This window comes from Thalassophryne amazonica, chromosome 7, assembly GCF_902500255.1.
Source record: "Thalassophryne amazonica chromosome 7, fThaAma1.1, whole genome shotgun sequence".
Taxonomy (NCBI): Eukaryota; Metazoa; Chordata; class Actinopteri; order Batrachoidiformes; family Batrachoididae; genus Thalassophryne; species Thalassophryne amazonica.
The window spans coordinates 84,647,716-84,666,009 of NC_047109.1; the positions used below are offsets into that span (position 1 = coordinate 84,647,716).

General features: G+C 44.0%; 1 protein-coding gene across 1 annotated transcript in view; it reads right to left on the bottom strand.

Annotated features, from left to right (window-relative positions):
* The window catches only part of galnt1 (UDP-N-acetyl-alpha-D-galactosamine:polypeptide N-acetylgalactosaminyltransferase 1), a 191,179-nt gene that overhangs the window by 8,108 nt on the left and 164,777 nt on the right, over window positions 1-18,294 (bottom strand). Inside the window, exons 6-9 of the mRNA XM_034174910.1 lie at window positions 11,592-11,719; window positions 11,398-11,477; window positions 8,085-8,255; window positions 3,974-4,091 (exon numbers count right to left, since the gene is read on the bottom strand). Of these exons, the coding sequence (XP_034030801.1) occupies window positions 3,974-4,091; window positions 8,085-8,255; window positions 11,398-11,477; window positions 11,592-11,719 (497 nt within the window). The remainder of the gene's footprint in view (window positions 1-3,973; window positions 4,092-8,084; window positions 8,256-11,397; window positions 11,478-11,591; window positions 11,720-18,294) is intronic.

Here is an 18,294-nt window from a genome sequence, read left to right on the forward strand (position 1 = left end):
TGATTTGGGCTTTTTTTCCCATCAGAATTTTTTCAGAAACTGTTAGAGACAAGCAGCTGGAAACCATTCGAAACATTTATCTGGCTTTCGGTGAAAAATTTACGGGCTTCACAGAGAATAAGGACTGTTACTACAGCTTTAAGGACGCCCCACAATGGCGCACGGCGTGCTGCGCTCCAAGCTGCCATCGAGAGGCAGAAAACACCACATCATTTCTAAACAGATGGCTGTGTGGACATGCGTATCTCGGCTTTCAATGCTTACCAGCCCAGTGAGTATAAGAGAAATTGTGGAGAGCTGGGCATGTCCCAACTTGTCCCCTGGCACTCCAAAACGGAGGTGTTCCTTTGTCTTGCTCAATCAGCGAATCGGTCCTGACGCGCGAAGCCTCTGCGCGGCTTTCCATGACAAAATCTCGTTAAAAGTGAAATCTGCCAGAAAATGGCTGATGTCCAGCTCTTGTGATAACCAGAGAAATTGCTCACGATGGTCCCAGCTCCACACAGCCATCCGTCTAGAAATGATGTGGTGTTTCCTGCCTCTCGATGGCGGCTCGGAGCGCGGCGCGCCGTGCGCCATTGTGGGGCGTCCTTAAAGCTGTAGTAACAGTCCTTATTCTCTGTGAAGCCCGTAAAATTTTCACCGAAAGCCAGATAAATTTTTCGAATGGTTTCCAGCTGTTTGTCTCTTAACAGTTTCTGAAAAAATTCTGATGGAAAAAAAGCCCAAATCATTCCGCCATTTCCTGACAATGAAAATCCGACGAGGGGGCTGGACCACTCTTCCCACAAGGCGTGCTCACAGGCGAATGACGCAACCGACAAGCGTGGAAAAACTCACGCATGCGCACGAGGGTTCAAGCTTGGTTGACGTAAAAACATATGAATCAAATTCATATAGTTTTTGAAAAAAATAAAAAGGTCCGTTACTTTTCTCACAGACCTCGTATAAATATAAAGTCTTAATCTTACCTGTTACATTGTTTAAGTCGGATTCATCATCACAGACTGACAAAATCTTACCGTGCATGTGGAAAGTATTCACGGTGTTACGTTACAACCCTATTCCAAAATTGGGTAAATTTATTTTTCCCCTCAAATTCTACTCACAACACCCCACAAACAAAGTGTTTTTTTTTTGTTTTTTTTGCAAATTTATCAAACATAAAAAAAGTAAGAAATCACATGTACATGAGTATTCACACCCTTTGCTCAATACTCTGTTGAAGTACCTTTGGCTGCAATTACAACCTTCTTGTATATGATGCCACAAGCCTGACACACCTATCTTTGGGCAGTTGTGCCCATTCCACTTTGCAGCATCTCTCAAGCTCCATCAAGTTAGATGGGGAGCGTCGGTGCACAGCCATTTTCAGATCTCTCCAGAGATGTTCAATCGGATTCAGGTCTGGGCTCTGGTTGGGCCACTCAAGGACATTCGCAGAGTTGTCCTGAAACCACTCCTTTGAATCTTGGCTGTGTGCTTAGGGTCACTGTCCTGCTGAAAGATAAACTGTTGCCCCAGTCTGAGGTCAGGCACGATCTGGAGCACGTTCTCTTCCAGGATGTCTCTGTAAATTGCTGCATTCATCTTTCCGTCAGTCCTGACTAGTCTACCAGTTCCTGCCACTGAAAAACATCCCCACAGCATGATGCTGCCACCACCATGCTTCTCTGTAGGGATGGTGTCTGGTTTCTTCCAAACATGACACCTGTCATTCACACCAAAGAGTTTAATCTTTGTCTCAGACCAAAGAATTTTTTTTTTCATGGTTTCAGAGTCCTTCAGGTGGATTTTGGCAAACTCCAGGTGGGCTGCCATGTGCCTTTTTTCTAAGGAGTGGCTTCCATCTGGCAACTCTACCATACAGGCCTGATTGGTTGCAGAGATGGTTGTCCTTCTGGAAGAATTTTGGAGATCTGACAGAGTGACCATCAGGTTCTTGGTCACCTCCTTCACTAAGGCCCGTCTCCCCTGATCACTATGTTTAGATGGGTGGCCAGCTCTAGGAAGAGTCCTGGTGGATCCAAACTTCTTCCATTTATGGATGATGGAGGCCACTGTGCTCACTGGGACCTTCAAAGCAGCAGAAATGTTTCTATACCCTTCCCCAGATTTGTGCCTTAAGACAATCCTGTCTCTGATGTCTACAGAAAATTCCTTTGACTTCATGCTTGGTTTGTGCTCTGACATGCACTGTCAACTGTGAGCTGTGGGACCTTATATGTAGACAGGTGTGAGTCTTTACAAATCATGTCCCAGGTGGACTCCAGTTAAGCTGTAGAAACACATCAAGGATTATCAGTGGAAACAGGATGTACCTGAGCTCAATTCTGAGCTTCATGGCAAAGGCTGTGAATACCTATGTATATGTGATTTGGTTTTTTTTAAATAATTTTTTAAATAAATTTGCAAAAATCTCAAAAAAAAATCACAATGTTATTATGGGGTATTGTGTGTCTTTTTTAATGAATCCATTTTTGAATAAATCTAACATAAAATGTGGAAAAAGTGCAGCGCTGTGAATACTTTCTGGATGCACCGTATCCACATAAAGCATCCCTATTTTGGAAAACAACATCTGAAATCACTTCAGCTCGTGGTTGTGGCTGAAGTCCCTCTATGTTTGTCTGCTTCCGGTGCGTTTCTCAGCCAGAGAGCATCACATTTTGTCCCACAACAAGACAATGAACTTAATTTAAAAGTTGAAAGACTCACAGCACCTCAATCGTTCACGTCAGTGTATGCCACACGCATAAATGGATTCTTCAGCATTCTGCACACGATGAAAATAAATCTGATGATCCACCAAGACAAAATTAAATCAAATTTAAAAAAATGTTAAATTACTGTTTGGCCTCTGTGTGGAGGGGCGATGCTGTGTGCATCATGAAGTGCATTTCATCACATGCTTTGCCTACCAAACATAAAGTACTGCTGTTGGTGGAAATGCAAACCATCCCGACCTGTACCATACCGTACTGACCACCGCTCGCTGGAAACAGGGCTGTCGACATATGCTGGCTAAATTGTCACGGTATGAGAGTTCCATAACTTATTCAGAGTAGCCAGCGTATTCGCCAAATTCATCACAGGTTGGCATACGTTGGCTAAATCGTCAAGGTGTGACAGGCACAGAAGTAACATTAACTAGCTTTCTGTTTATGTGCCCCATCTGCTTATTCTGTTTATGTGCCCCATCTGCTTAAATTCTCTTTGACATTACAACCAAACGATAATAAAATCTGCCATGTAACGCATGCTGTTACCGCCTCGCTGTCTCTTGCACAGGTGGTTTGAGCTGGAAGAGAAGCTACAGCTAACAGGCTAGTTTACTGGGGAGAGAAATTGTGTGCTGTTGCTAACAGGCTGTTTGACAGTGTTCACTAAGCCATAAAACTGAGTACACTGTTAAATTTGGATGAAGCCAAACAAACAAAGTGGGGCACAGCAATGCTCGGAGTATTTCTTCTTCAATTTTTAAAATGTTCTGTTTTAAATATTTTCCTGTTTATGCTCATACTCAAACACCATTAATGAGAGCTAGATTGGAAACAACCAAGCAGTATATTCGAAATCAGAAGTACATCACAAACCTTAGTACATGCAGACTATTACACCTATCACACAGTGTAGATGTTATTTTCAGTCATACACATTTTCACACAATGTGCTATCAATGTGCAAAGTTGAAGTGAAATCCACCAAACGGTTGAGGAGGAGATGCACTTATATACGGACAGACAGGATACAATTATTCATCCTCAACTCCTTTTTCATTATTGTAATAAACAACATATCGCCCCTGCTTTCCCCATGATGCTGTGAATCTAGTCTGTGGTTAGTCAACATTTATCTGAATGTCTATTTCACAACTGTGCGTGTTTGAACTCATGCAGAAACTCAATTCTACCAGCATCTGGAATGATAATATATGTAGTCGTGTGCATTATGTATGGGTGTGTGTACTCACTCTAAATGAGATTTCTAGGTTCTCTCCACCCCAGATGTCCATGCCTGCGTCATATGTGCCGATCTCCTGGAAATAATCTCTGTCTATGGAGAACAAGCCGCCTGCCATGGTGGGAGTTCTGTATAGAAAACAGAGAGCAGACACAGTAATTAGGAGGGAGAAGGGTGAGAAGCTACAATGTATCATCACAATTTAAAAATTTTATAATACACCACACTCTGTCCCTCTCTTGGCGTTCTCCCATTTTGCTTTTTGTATTTTTTATTTTATTTTTCTACTCATTTTCCTGTCATAATAGTCAGAGATTAATGGCTTGAGGCTCTTCCTTGTTTTTCCTCTCACAGAATTTCTCTTTTTATAGGTTAGCATTATTTTCCTTGCACCAAGTTTTGTTTCAATTCAGCTCTGAATTTCTCTGCGCAGACACACACACACACACACACACACACACACACACACACACACACACACACACACACACACACACACACACACACACACACACACACACACACACACACACACACACACACACACACTATAGTACAAGTCCCACCTGTCAAAAAATGCCACAGAGAGAAAACAACAACAAAAAAACATCTTGCATTTTGGTATAAGTCCATTTACCACTTCATACAAGAAGAAGCAAAATGTATTCATTCACCACATTATTATTCTTTTTTTTAATAAAGCACACACTGTGTTAAGGAGCACAGGTAATGGGGTAATTAATGCCACTATACAAGGCACAAAATATGAGTAAACAGTTTCTTTGAGGAATCATGTATGAAGTGAATGTGAAATGCAATTAAATGTTTGAAAAATTGGTGCATTATTTATTCATAACAAACACTGATTCAGCAATCACAAGCTATGAGATTTTAATGTTTTTCTTCCAAGTGCAAACTGCGAGTTAAACTGCTACTTAAAACGACATAATAAACTCATTGGCCATTTTCTTCTTGTTTTGAAAAGAGCTGTCCTTTAGTTTCAAATAAGGTTTTGGCCAAATAGAATATAAAAAACAAAGATCCTTTATTCAAAAATGTGGTATTTCACTTAAAAAAAATTACTTCTTAAGAACAAAGAACATTTTGGTCCCCCTTTCTTCTTCTCACCACTATATCTTTAAAAAGGCAAGAAGAAGAAGACAGCCTCTGCTAATATATTCATTAGTGTTTAGGACACCTTCGTTTTGTGACTGGATGACAGACTGGATTTTATTTCAGACTCTATACAGAGCGTGAGGTCAGCTGTTTAGGAATTTTTTGCTCCATCAGTTCATTAATGATGGCTTATCAGACGTGGAATGGACTTTTTAAGCTCATTAACACGGCAGTACACATCTGTGGATTACTTTTGTATGTGTTTCATGAGATGAATGACAGTGGTCCAAATAAAAAAGGTAAGTTCAGTTTAAACCAGCTCACCGCGACATTCATCTGTTACGGTTTCCGTTCTGTTTCCCTGCTGTGCGCTACAGCAGCACGCAGGAACAGATGTGCATTTACTCAGTTGTTTGTGTCATTCAACAGGAAGCTATGCTGTTTGATAAAGACATTTATTCACAGTTAGTGGCCAAGTGGTTAGGGCACTTGGTTTCAATGCGGAAGGTTCCCGGTTCAAACCCCACCCCTGCCACATTCCTCTGTAATGTGGAGTTGTGTCAGGAAGGGCATCCAGCGTAAAACTGATGCCAATTCAACATGCAGATCCACCTCAGATTTGCTGTGGCGAACCCAAGTGCAAACGGGAGCAGCCGAAGGGACTGACTTTTTTACTTTAAATTTGCTTGAAATAAGCATGACTGTTATTTGTATTTTATCTCTGGAGCCCGACAAAGTTGTGATGCCATCAAGATCGATCGTATAACAAACACTTTGTGTGTGTTTTAAACATGTGGTGAAAGTAACTGAGCCCCTTTACAAAGTTTCCACCTTACTCATTTATTAAAAAAAAAAAAAAGGCAGTTAATGTGTTTCTAGTTTCCACTGCAACGGAAATTTGTGTTTGTGAATCTGGATTATTTATTTATTTTGGTGTTTAAATCTCACAGGACTGACTATATGTTGCAGGACCTCTCAAATTAGACAGTATTCCAGCATGTGTACATTCTGTATGCTTCTCTTTTTATCCAACACATATCAAAGGGCTGGAAAACACCAACAATTTCTATTGCACAGCTAATCAATTTCAAAATTACAGCTATTTGTCTAAACAGCCTTTATAAACACTAAATTATGGGCAAATAAATATGGGCAAACACAATGGAACAATGAATTAAACAAAATAAAAACTGGGACAACGTCTCCATATGAATCATCATATGGTAAAGACATTGTAAAACTGATCTATTTCTCCCCATAGACTCATTCCCACACTGCTTGAGTAAAATCATAACTGAGGTCATTTTGCAGCACCTGACTGACAAGCAGTCTAATATTTTCAGAGGATTTTTCATTGGTCTTCCTTGGATTCTGACTGTCTGAAGGCTGTTTGAACAGGATTGTAAATTGCAGGCAAGATGCTCCCATAACAGCTTTGCTGCTGAGTTTTCTTGCTATGCTGAAAGTAAAAAAGGTTTGTTGAGCACAAGATACTACAGATTATGCCAGCGTTTAACATTCACATGTTGTAGCTGTGATTTGTTTTGTACACCAAAATCAGTTAAACATCTTTTCCTGTTTCGGTGGATTATTTGGTGATAATCATTTAAGCAGATCTCCTGCGCTGGGCTGTGTGACACATGGTGAAACCTATTTTGGACTTGCAAGGTTTCTGTATTACTCAGACAAAAAAATGTTAAAAATAGACTTTAACATTATTATGAAAAAGTATGTCTGCTTAGCCGCTCTACATGCACTTTACGTCAAGTTTTCATCGACAGGGTACAGAGTGGATTTATTAATGTGGCTTTTGTGGAAAAGCTGCACTCCAAACAGGCTGTGCTCACATTCAGGTGCAGCCTGACTGAGGATTACACCGAATGCCTGCACTTACGGTCCGGTGTCAGGGGAGTGCTGAGCTCCTGACACCGGGAAAGATCCAAAATGTGTAAAGACACGAAAAATAAATATTTACCCAGGAAAACAGAAAGGGATACACTAAATCTGACAATCTGCCTGATGGCGCAGTGACATTGTGCCATTGCTTAGGGAGAGCCCTGGACTGTTGATGTTGTCTAAAAATGCAAAAGTACTTTTTATGAGATTACTCGATTAATTGTCAGAATAATCAATAGAATACTCGATTACTAAAATAATCGATAGCTGCAGCACTAGTTGGCAGGTCTTGTAAACCGATAAAAAACAAAGCAAATAAGTTGTTAATTCTTTCAATCACTTACATCATACCAACTACCCAAGCTGTTAATGCTTGAATGTATGATACTTTTTGATGTATCACACAGTCTTCACTTATCTATGATTTTCTTTAGGAAATTTGCTTCACTGAAACCCAAAACACAAACATCACTCAAGACTCTTGTTCGTTTTCAACAGTGCTAAAGTTACCTCAATGATTTGGAGCTACTTAATGATGGAGCACATATGAGCCACACCATCAGTGTAACCGTTTGTTCAATATGGTGCCTTGACATTCCAACCATTATGTTTTTAAGTCACCTACAAAACAGCCTTTAGAAAACTCTGTCATGCAGAACTGTGAAAACCACCTAAAACAGGGACAGTGTTATATAAGGTACATTGTGTATGACCCTGACAAATGGCTGCAAGCTGCTTAGAAACAACAGCAGAACGAGCAGATGAATGACTGGCAAAAATAATCCCTTAATAATGTTCCAAAAGCTATAAGCGACAATACAGTAAGACAACATCAAAAATCATTTTAAGACGTCAACAAATCATGCATTAAACAGCTACTTACTAAAACTCGAGATTCCTTCAGTACTGTTACTATGTTATATTGCTAGTTACAAAATTAAAATGAAATACCATTACTATGTAATATGTGAATGCCTAAAACTCAGGCTGTTTTAGAGACAAGTGTCAGGAGAGTTGTTAGACTGCTAATAAACTGACAAAGAATACCTCAATAAAGCAGCTCCAACATGAATGACCTACTTCAAGAAATACACCACTGTATCACCAACCTGACAGGGAGGGTACGGTCTCCTTTGCGGCGGTCCATCTCTCTCTGGGGCACAGGGTACCAGCGGAAGTTGAGCTTCCAGTTAAAGCCCCCATATGTCATGTCAGATCCTGCCATGTACTCAAACGTATCATCACTGATCACATCAATGATAGGACAGACAACTGTTTTCCTAGAACAAACACACACAAACAGAAGATTAAGAGAGACACGCAAACAGTGAAAATTTGCTGTTTATAATCCCAACTGGCAAGACTTACTGCTCATTTTTAGCATCGGCACAACTAAAATTTAAATAATGGAACATGCTGAAAGAAAAAAAAAAACCTCTGCATTACTTTCTGTGGCAGGTAATGTACTTGTCAAAGCCAGTGTGAACAAGATTCAATTCCACCTACTTGATGCTTAGTGACCAGAGCAGTCTGGCTTCACATCCAAGAAATCAACTGTTGACCTCACCCTAGCTGTGCAAATACTTACTGAATGGAAGCGTAAATACCAGCAGTGCTTCCTTGAAGCCAATGCTGACTTTCACAAAGTGTTTGATCTGATCAGGCTGCTCTGTGGGATAACATGAGAATTTGCAGGATACTCAGTAAGTTGCGGGACATCTTAGCTGCCCTACTCACAGACAGTGAAAATTCTGTGGGGAGTGAAGGCAAACTCTCCAATATCTTACCAGGAAATTGTGTTGTTCCTGAAGGATATGCTCTGGCTCCCACTCTGTTCAATGACTGTATGGGTTTTGGGTAAGGTCAAAGAGTCCAGGAACTTGGGCGCCTTTGTGAGTGAGGAAAGGTTCACCGACCGTGACTTTGCAGATGATGACGTGATCTTTTTGGCATCATTGGATGTTATGATTGTAACACTTGAGCACTTGAGACACTGAGTGAGGAGTCAGAGTGTTTGAGTTTTTGAGTGTGCTGGATCAAAAGCAAGATCCAAGCTATCAATGACTTCCTGGATTTCGTAGCCAGCAGGAGTCTATCAGTATGTGGTCAAACATGTTGAGAGAATCTGGCAGTGAGATTTATGTTTGTGGAACTTTGGCCATTGAGATGGAGGGATGCTTAGGCAAAGTTTATGGAGTCATGGGGTCACTGGACTCATATGTTTGGTGATGTCGATATATTTACAGCAGAGCAAATGTCCAAGTGTTTATGGTCCTGTTGCTGTCAGTCTTGTATGGTTAACAGACCTGGATCTGGCTCTGGGAAGAGGATTTAGTTTGAGGATGCTGTAGTGTGGTGTCCCGCTAAGCCAACAAGAACACATCCAAAGAGGCTACACACAATATTTAAATGGCACAAAATTTACTAGATTTCATTGAAACCCACTACCGTATTTTCCGGACTATAAGTCGCACCAGAGCGACTTTATCCATTATAAAGAAAAATAAACCATAAATAAGTCGCACCGGAGTATAAGTCGCACCAGCCACTTTATCATTATAAAGAAAAATAAACCATAAATAAGTTGCACTGGACTATAAGTCCCATGGACATACAGGTATGTTAACTTAACATGAAAAGTTCAGATGATAATATTGTGACGGCTACCGTTTTCAGATGCATATTTCACCAGTCGTAACTTACAATCTGCAGAGTATGATTTTCTTTTTGGTGGCATTTTTTCGGGCCTTCTCCGTTGTCTTGTTAAGTTATCAGTAACGTTGAAATTTTTATTTTTCTATGGTAGTCAGAAGTCGCAGGAACAGTCACACAAGCCTTGAGTGCCCTCTCGTGAGCTGCATTTTACCTACAGATATGTTTGTATTTTGCGGACCACATTGCGAGCCGAACCATGCAGCACCTACCTGCGCAGCTCATGACCACCCAGCGTTGTCGATCCAGCTCCTTCCAAGTGCAGACGCTAATCCTCCGCCGTCGCTCAGTGCTCCCATGCAGCTCTTAGCGTCAACTCTGCTCACACTGATATCCAAGGGTTGAAGCTGTTTTGTTCGCCATGCCGGAATAACAGCAAGCACCGTATTCGTCAGCTTCACACGCTGTGGGTGAGGTGAGGAATACGCGTCCAACGTTCTGTTCTCTGATTGGTTATCGCGACCAGCGTGACTTATAGGACGGCCGCCATACTACAGTGTCCATGATGCATTGCATTTCCTTTTCTGGTGGCCATTTTAAAACATAGATCGACTCTGTCACGTAAAATTGTTTTGTTACAGTAAATTAATTGAGATCCTACCAGTATATTTTTCATTTATAAGTCGCACCGGAGTATAGGTCGCACCCCCGGCCAAAACATGTAAAAAAAGTGCGACTTATAGTCCGGAAAATACGGTACTCAACAAAGTTCTGGCAGCTAACGTTACGATATATTTTTGTTAAATAATCTCAACAGCATTTTTTAAATAAGCTCGACAGCATTATAGAATAATTATTCATAAGAAAGTATTTGTAAAAAAAAACTCAAACATTAAATTATTATTTAAACAGCAATTGGGAAACAATTTTAAATGTTTTAAAACCTTTATTAATTTATTCTATCAGTATATTTTTGGCATCTGTCAGGGGGTGCTGTGAAATCTGTCAATCCAACAGAGGGTGTTGCAGCCCCCCCCCACTTCCCACAGCTATGTTGCTGGAAGACTGCGTCAAATAAAAATGATTACTCGAGGAGACTCAGACTAGCTGTACGACTTGTTTTCTGAGGGAACGTCAGCTCAGAGTACACCATTCACAACAAATCTGGATGGACAATATACTGTCTCAGAAAATATCACAATAAACAATATTATCGTCAATGTCATTTTAAGACCATTTTATGCCACTCAAACAATAAGTCAACATATTTTTTTAAATACACCTTGCAGCACAGTGGGACGCAGAATGGTACCATCTCAGCTCATTATCCAACTTCATCCATGTACCTTGTGGACCCAAGGGTGGCATGAGCCAGTGCATAGGTTCCTTAGTGCTCAGGATGCTAGCAAATTGAAAAGGCCAAGGAATCTCTAATGTATCACCTTGTTGGGAAACATGGTCAATTTAGGGAAGTGGGGATGGACCCAGGGCACAGAGTCCGCACTGTGGTGGGTGATGTGAAGCACGCAATGAGCACACGCTCACAGACTTGACAGGCTGTGATTTTCAATCAGTCATCAGTATTTCTTCATAAACCCCATGAGTTTTTTTCTTTATATCAGAGTATCTCACCCTGTGGGAATCAGTACAGCAATTATGCACATAAAAAACACAAGGGTGAACCCCCTGTAGTGTCAATAATAATGAACTAATTTGGTTTCATGGTTGCCAGTGGTGCATGTGCATTTTGACTGTTTTTATGCGACTCACTTGTCCTGCTTGATGCGAGCAAGCAGAGGCTCGAGCCAGCCTGTTGTGCATTCGCAATGAGCATCCAGAAAGGTTATGACCTAGAAACATGGAGGAAAAACATTACACAGATTCAACCATGGACACACCATATGGAAAACTAGATGTCAAATATGTGCATGTGCAAAGACAAACATGCACATATTAACACAAACCTGGCCAGTGGAAAGGGACGCTCCCTTGAGGCGAGCACGAATAAGTCCGGACCGCTGCTCCATTCTCACCACTCTGACAGGGACTTCCAGCCTTCTGACATATTGCTCCAGTGGCCTCTTTAGAAAGTCTAAGATTTGTAAACGCATGAACAAATATATATACTGTGCCTAAAAAAAATACACACAACATTCTATATTCCTCCCAGCTACATATGGGCTGCACGTGAGTGTGCATCTGTTTGTACTTAAGCACATGTTTTAGCTCAGACTGCATGGTGACATCCCTCATAAACTGCAGAGCCACACCCTCCATACACCCACTCTCTTACAAGCACAATCCTAACTGCGGTCGCGTCTGGTGAAACAGCGCTGCAGGGTGGTGACAGGGGTGCGTGGGTGTATGGTCTGGTGGGACTGCAGGTAATAACAGAGTGTAATCCCTGCTGCTGGCGAATTGAAGAACTAATCTCCCCCAAACAGATATTAACATTGTGGCACAGGGTGGAGTTGCGCACACAGCCCATACATTCTAACTGGGTGTTGGGCAGCAGCACAGACACACAAACACATCTACACACCCAAAATAGTAATATCATACAGAATCTCAAAAAGAACAAGTTACATACAAGCAGGACTGCATATAACATACACACATACACATACAGTGAGGAAAATAAGTAGCTGAACACCCTGCGGTTTTGCAAGTTCTCCCACTTAGAAATCATGGAGGGGTCTGAAATTTTCTTCTTAGGTGCACGTCCACTGTGAGAGATATAATCTAAAAAAAAAAAAATCCAGAAACCACAATATATGATTTTTTTTTAATAATTTATTTGTATGTTACTGCTGCAAATAAGTATTTGAACACCTGCCAACCAGCAAGAATTCTGGCTCACACAGACCTGTTAATTTTTCTTTAAGAAGCCCTCTTATTCTGCACTCTTTACCTGTATTAACTGCACCTGTTTGAACTTGTTACCTGTATAAAAGACACCTGTTCACACACTCCAACCTGCCCACCACAGCCAAGACCAAAGAGCTGTCTAAGGACACCAGGGACAACACTGTAGACCTGCACAAGGCTGGGATAGACTACAGGACAACAGGCAAGCAGCTTGGTAGAAGACAACAACTGCTATGATTATTTATTAGAAAGTGGAAGAAACATAAGATGACTGTCAATCTCCCTCGGTCTGGGATTCCATGCAAGATCTCACTTTGTGGGTTAAGGATGATTCTGCCCTGGTGGTGAGTTGGATCCGCTGGGAGGGTAGGAAGCCGGTAAGACCTGGCAGGCCCAAACGTATTGTGAGGGTCTGCTGGGAACGACTGGCGGAACCCTCTGTCAGCGAGGTCTTCAACTCCCACCTCAGGGAGAGCTTCTCCCAGATCCCAGGGGAGGCTGGAGACATGGAGTCCGAGTGGACCATGTTCTCCACCTCCATTGTTGATGCGGTTGCACGTAGCTGTGGTCGCAAGGTCTCTGGTGCCTGTCGCGGCGGCAATCCCCGAACCCGGTGGTGGACACCGGAAGTAAGGGATGCCATCAAGCTGAAGAAGGAGTCCTACTTATCTTTGTTGGTAGGTGGGACCCCAGAGGCAGCTGACAGGTACCGGCAGGCCAAGCGTGCCACAGCCCATGCGGTCGCAGAGGCAAAAACTCGGGTCTGGGAGGAGTTCGGGGAGGCTATGGAGGAGGACTATTGGTCGGCCGCGAAGAGATTCTGGCAAACCGTCCGACGCCTCAGGAGGCGGAAGCAGCTCTCCACCAGCACTGTTTACGATGCGGGTGGGGAGCTGTTGACCCTGACTGGGGATGTTGTCGGGCGGTGGAAGGAGTACTTCAAGGATCTCCTCAATCCCATCGTCACGTCTTCCGAAGAGGAAGCAGAGACTGGGGACTCAGAGGCGGACTCATCCATTACCCAGGCCGAAGTCACCGACGTGGTTAGAAAGCTCCTCGGTGGCAAGGCCCCTGGGGTGGATGAAATCCGTCCTGAATATCTTAAGTCTCTGGATGTTGTGGGGCTGTCTTGGCTGACACGCCTCTGCAACATCGCGTGGCGATCGGGGACAGTGCCTCTGGATTGGCAGACAACGGTGGTGGTCCCTCTGTTTAAGAAGGGGGACCGGAGGGTGTGTTCCAACTATAGGGGGATCACACTCCTCAGCCTCCCCGGTAAGGTCTATTCCAGAGTACTGGAGAGGAGAATTCGACTGATGGTCGACCCTCGGATTCAGGAGGAGCAGTGTGGTTTTCGTCCTGGTCGCGGCACACTGGACCAGCTCTACACGCGCCATCGGGTGCTCGAGGGTTCATGGGAGTTTGCCCAACCAGTCCACATGTGTTTTGTGGATCTGGAGAAGGCATTCGACTGTGTCCCTCGGCGCACCCTGTGGGGAGTGCTCCGGGAGTACGGGGTCCGTGGTCCTTTGCTAAGGGCTACCCGGTCCCTGTACGACCACAGCAGGACCTTGGTTCGCATTGCCGGTAGTAAGTCAAACCTGTTTCCAGTGCACGTTGGCCTCCGCCAGGGCTGCCCTTTGTCACCAGTTCTGTTCATTATTTTTATGGACAGAATTTCTAGGCGCAGCCAGGGTGTAGAGGGGGTCTGGTTTGGGAACCACAGAATCTTGTCTCTACTGTTTGCGGACGATGTGGTTCTGTTGGCTTCGTCAAATCAGGACCTTCAGCGTGCACTGGGGCAGTTTGCAGCCGAGTGTGAAGTGTCCGGGATGAAAACCAGCACCTCCAAATCCGAGGCCATGGTTCTCGACCGGAAAAAGGTGCTTTGCCCTCTTCAGGTCGGTGGAGTGTCCTTGCCTCAAGTGGAGGAGTTTAAGTATCTCGGGGTCTTGTTCACGAGCGAGGGACAGATGGAGCGTGAGATCGATAGACGGATCGGTGCAGCATCTGCAGTGATGCGGTCGCAGTATCGGACCGTCGTGGTGAAGAGAGAGCTGAGTAGGGGGCCAAAGCTCTCGATTTACCGATCGATCTACGTTCCGATCCTCACCTATGGTCATGAGATTTGGCTCATGACCGAAAGAACGAGATCGTGAGTACAAGCGGCCGAGATGAGTTTCCTCCGCAGGGTGGCTGGGTGCTCCCTTAGAGATAGGGTGAGGAGCTCGGTCACTCGGGAGGAGCTCGGAGTCGAGCCGCTGCTCCTCCAAGTCGAAAGGAGTCAGTTGAGGTGGCTCAGGCATCTTTTCCGGATGCCCCCTGGACGCCTCGCTGGAGAGGTGTTCCGGGCACGTCCCACTGGGAGGAGGCCCCGGGGAAGACCCAGGACACGCTGGAGGGACTACATCTCTCGGCTGGCTTGGGAATGCCTTGGGGTTCCCCCGGAGGAGCTGGAGGAGGTGTGTGTGGATCGGGAGGTCTGGGCGGCGTTGCTTGAGCTGCTGCCCCCGCAACCCGACTCCGGATAAAGCGGAAGAAAATGGATGGATGGATGGATGGATGATTCTGAGAAAGCTCAGAACTACAGAGGAGGACCTGGTCAATGACCTGAACAGAGCTGGGACCACAGTCACAAAGATTACATTAGTAACACATGATGCTGCCATGGTTTAAAATCCTGCAGGGCAGCAAGGTCCCCCTGCTCAAGCCAGCACATGTCCAGGCCCGTTTGAAGTTCACCAGTGACCATCTGGATGATCCAGAGGAGCCATGGGAGGTCATGTGGTCAGAATAGAGATTTTTGGAATCAACTCCACTTACAATGTTTAGAGGATGAGAACAACCCCAAGAAAACCATCCCAACCGTGAAGCATGGGAGTAGAAACATCATACTCTGGGGGTGCTCTTCTTCAAAGGGGACAGGACGACTGCACCGTATTGAAGGGAGGATGGATGGGATCATGTATTGTGAGATTTTGGCAAACAACCTCCTTCCCTCAGTAAGAGCATTGAAGATGGGTCATGGCTGGGTCTTCCAGCATGACAATGACCCCAAACGCACAGCCAGGGCAACTAAGGAGGGGCTCTGTAAGAAGCATTTCAAGGTCCTGGAGTGGCCTGGCCAGTCTCCAGACCTGAACTCAATAGAAAATCTTTGGAGGGAGCTGAAAATCCAAACCTGAAAGATTTGGAGAAGATCTGTATGGAGGAGTGGACCAAAGTCCCTGCTGCAGTGTGTGCAAACCTGGTGAAAAACTATAACTGTACTAACTGTACCAAATATTAACATTGATTTTCACAGGTGTTTAAATACTTATTTGCAGCAGTAACATACAAATAAATTATTTTAAAAATCATACATTGTGATTTCCGGATTTCTTTTTTTAGATTATGTCTCCATGGATGCTTAGGAGAAAAAAAAAAAGACAGTAATGTGATTCATCTATAATATTCAAGACAGCAAAAGTTACCCTGAATACTATAGGCGTTTAGAAAGGGGGGGGGGGGGGTCTGGAAGTGCCCTGTGGTGCATTCTGGTGCATTCTTTGGACTAATGCCTATCTCGACAAGCCTATCTCGGCTTTCAGTGGCTTACCAGTCGAGTGAGTATAAGAGAAATTGTGGAGAGCTGGGCATGCCCCAACTTGTCCTCTGACACTCCAAAACGGAGGTGTTCTTTGTCTCGCTCCATCAGCGAATCTGTCGTGATGCGCAAAGCCTCCGCGTGGCTTTCCATGACAAAATCTCTTGTTAAAAGTGAAATCTGCCGGAAAATGGCTGATGTCCAGCTCTTGTGATAACCAGAGAAATTGCACACGGTGGTCCCGGAGCCATACAGCCATCCGTTTAGAAATGAAATGGTCATTTCTGCCTGTCGATCGCGGCTCGGAGCGCGGCGCGTAGTGCGGCGCGTAGTGCGCCATTGTGGGCGGTCCTTAAAGCGGTAGTAACACTCCTTAATCTCTGTGAAGCCCAAAAAATTTTCACCGAAAGCCAAATGAATTTTCCGAATGGTTTCCAGCTGCCTGTCTCTAACAGTTTCTGAAAAAATTCTGATGGAACAAAGCCCAAATGATTCCGCCATTTCCCTGACAATAAAAATCCGACGAGGGGGGTGGACCAGTGCTCACTCAAAGCCTGCCCACAGGCGAATGACGCAACCGACAGGCGTGAAAAAACTCACGCATGAGCACGAAGGTTCAAGGTTGGCTGACGTAAAAACATATGAATCAAATCCATATATTTTTTGCATAAAATAACAAGGTCCGTTACTTGTCTAACAGACCTCGTGTGTGTGTATATATATATATGAGAATGAAGAGTTCAGATTCAAAACCCAGTAAGTGTTTGTTTTTGAAATGGAGAAAAATGCAGTTGAAACTAGAGATTTAAAGGAAACCATATTCGGAAATGCACCCTTTCATCAATAAAATGAAAACAGCTTGTTCAAATTCTTTCATATTTTGCACACTGATGGTCCTCTTGACAGCCAAGTACATGTTGGCCTCAACTAAAAATTTATGGTTTTGGAGATACTGGGTTTTGCATCTAAACTCCTCACACACACACACACATTATATATACATACATATACGAGGTCCGTCAATAAAGTATAGGTCCTTTTTATTTTTTTCAAAAACTATATGGATTTCATTCATATGTTTTTACGTCAGACATGCTTGAACCCTCGTGCGCATGCGTGAGTTTTTCCACGCCTGTCGGTGACGTCATTCGCCTGTGAGCACTCCTTCTTCTGAAACTTCTGTTCTCTCTCGACGTCCTGGATCAATAGAGCCTGAAATGTGGAGGTTTTCAGCTTGAAACAGGCTGACGACGGAGCCTGGGAGCGCTGCACGACGTCCCGCACCGTGGGAAGTCCTTAAAGCGACAGTATCACCTCAAAGTCTCTCATCAGCCGTTAAAATTTTCACCGAAAACCAGCTTAATTTTTCGAACCGTGTCCACTTCGATGTGCCTCACAGGTTTAGAAAAAATTTTGATCAAAAAAGCGCCAGTCTCTCAGCAACTTCTCAGACAAAGGAATCCCGACGAGGGGCTGGACGACTCCTCCCACAAGGAGTGCTCACAGGCGAATGATGTCACCAACAGGCGTGGAAAAACTCACGCATGCGCACGAGGGTTCAAGCATGTCTGACGTAAAAACATATGAATGAAATCCATATAGTTTTTGAAAAAAAATAAAAAGGACCTATACTTTATTGACAGCCCTCGTATATACGAGGTCTGTTAGAAAAGTATCCGACGTTTTTATTTTTTGCAAAAACCATATGGATTTGAATCACGTGTGATTGCATCAGCCAAGCTTGCGGCACCTCCGTGTTGGTCTCACAGGGCGGCTTTCAGATGGCTTTCAGACAGCTTTCGGTGGCTTTTCAGTCGTGTGACTATCCGAGAAATTGTGCATGAGCTGGACATGCCAGAACATGTCCTGTGAGGCTTCATCATGGCGTTGCTTTGCGCCATGCGGCTCCGTCCCGACGCGCGAATTCCTGTGGTTTTGTCCCGCACCATTCGCGGCTCTGTGGCGCATTCCTCCGCTCCTCTTTCCATGACAAAAACTCCTGTAACAGTGGAATGTGCCGTTCATTTCCAAACTGGATGCTGTGTTTTATCCGAGACGTCGTCTGACTAGCACAGGAATTGCGGAAGACGTGGATATGAGCACTTTTTCGGCACATTGAGCCAGACGTGCGGAGGAATTCCGCACGTCGCAGCGGTGCCGCATGGTGTAAAGCAACGCCGTGATGAAGCCTCACAGGACATGTTCTGGTATGT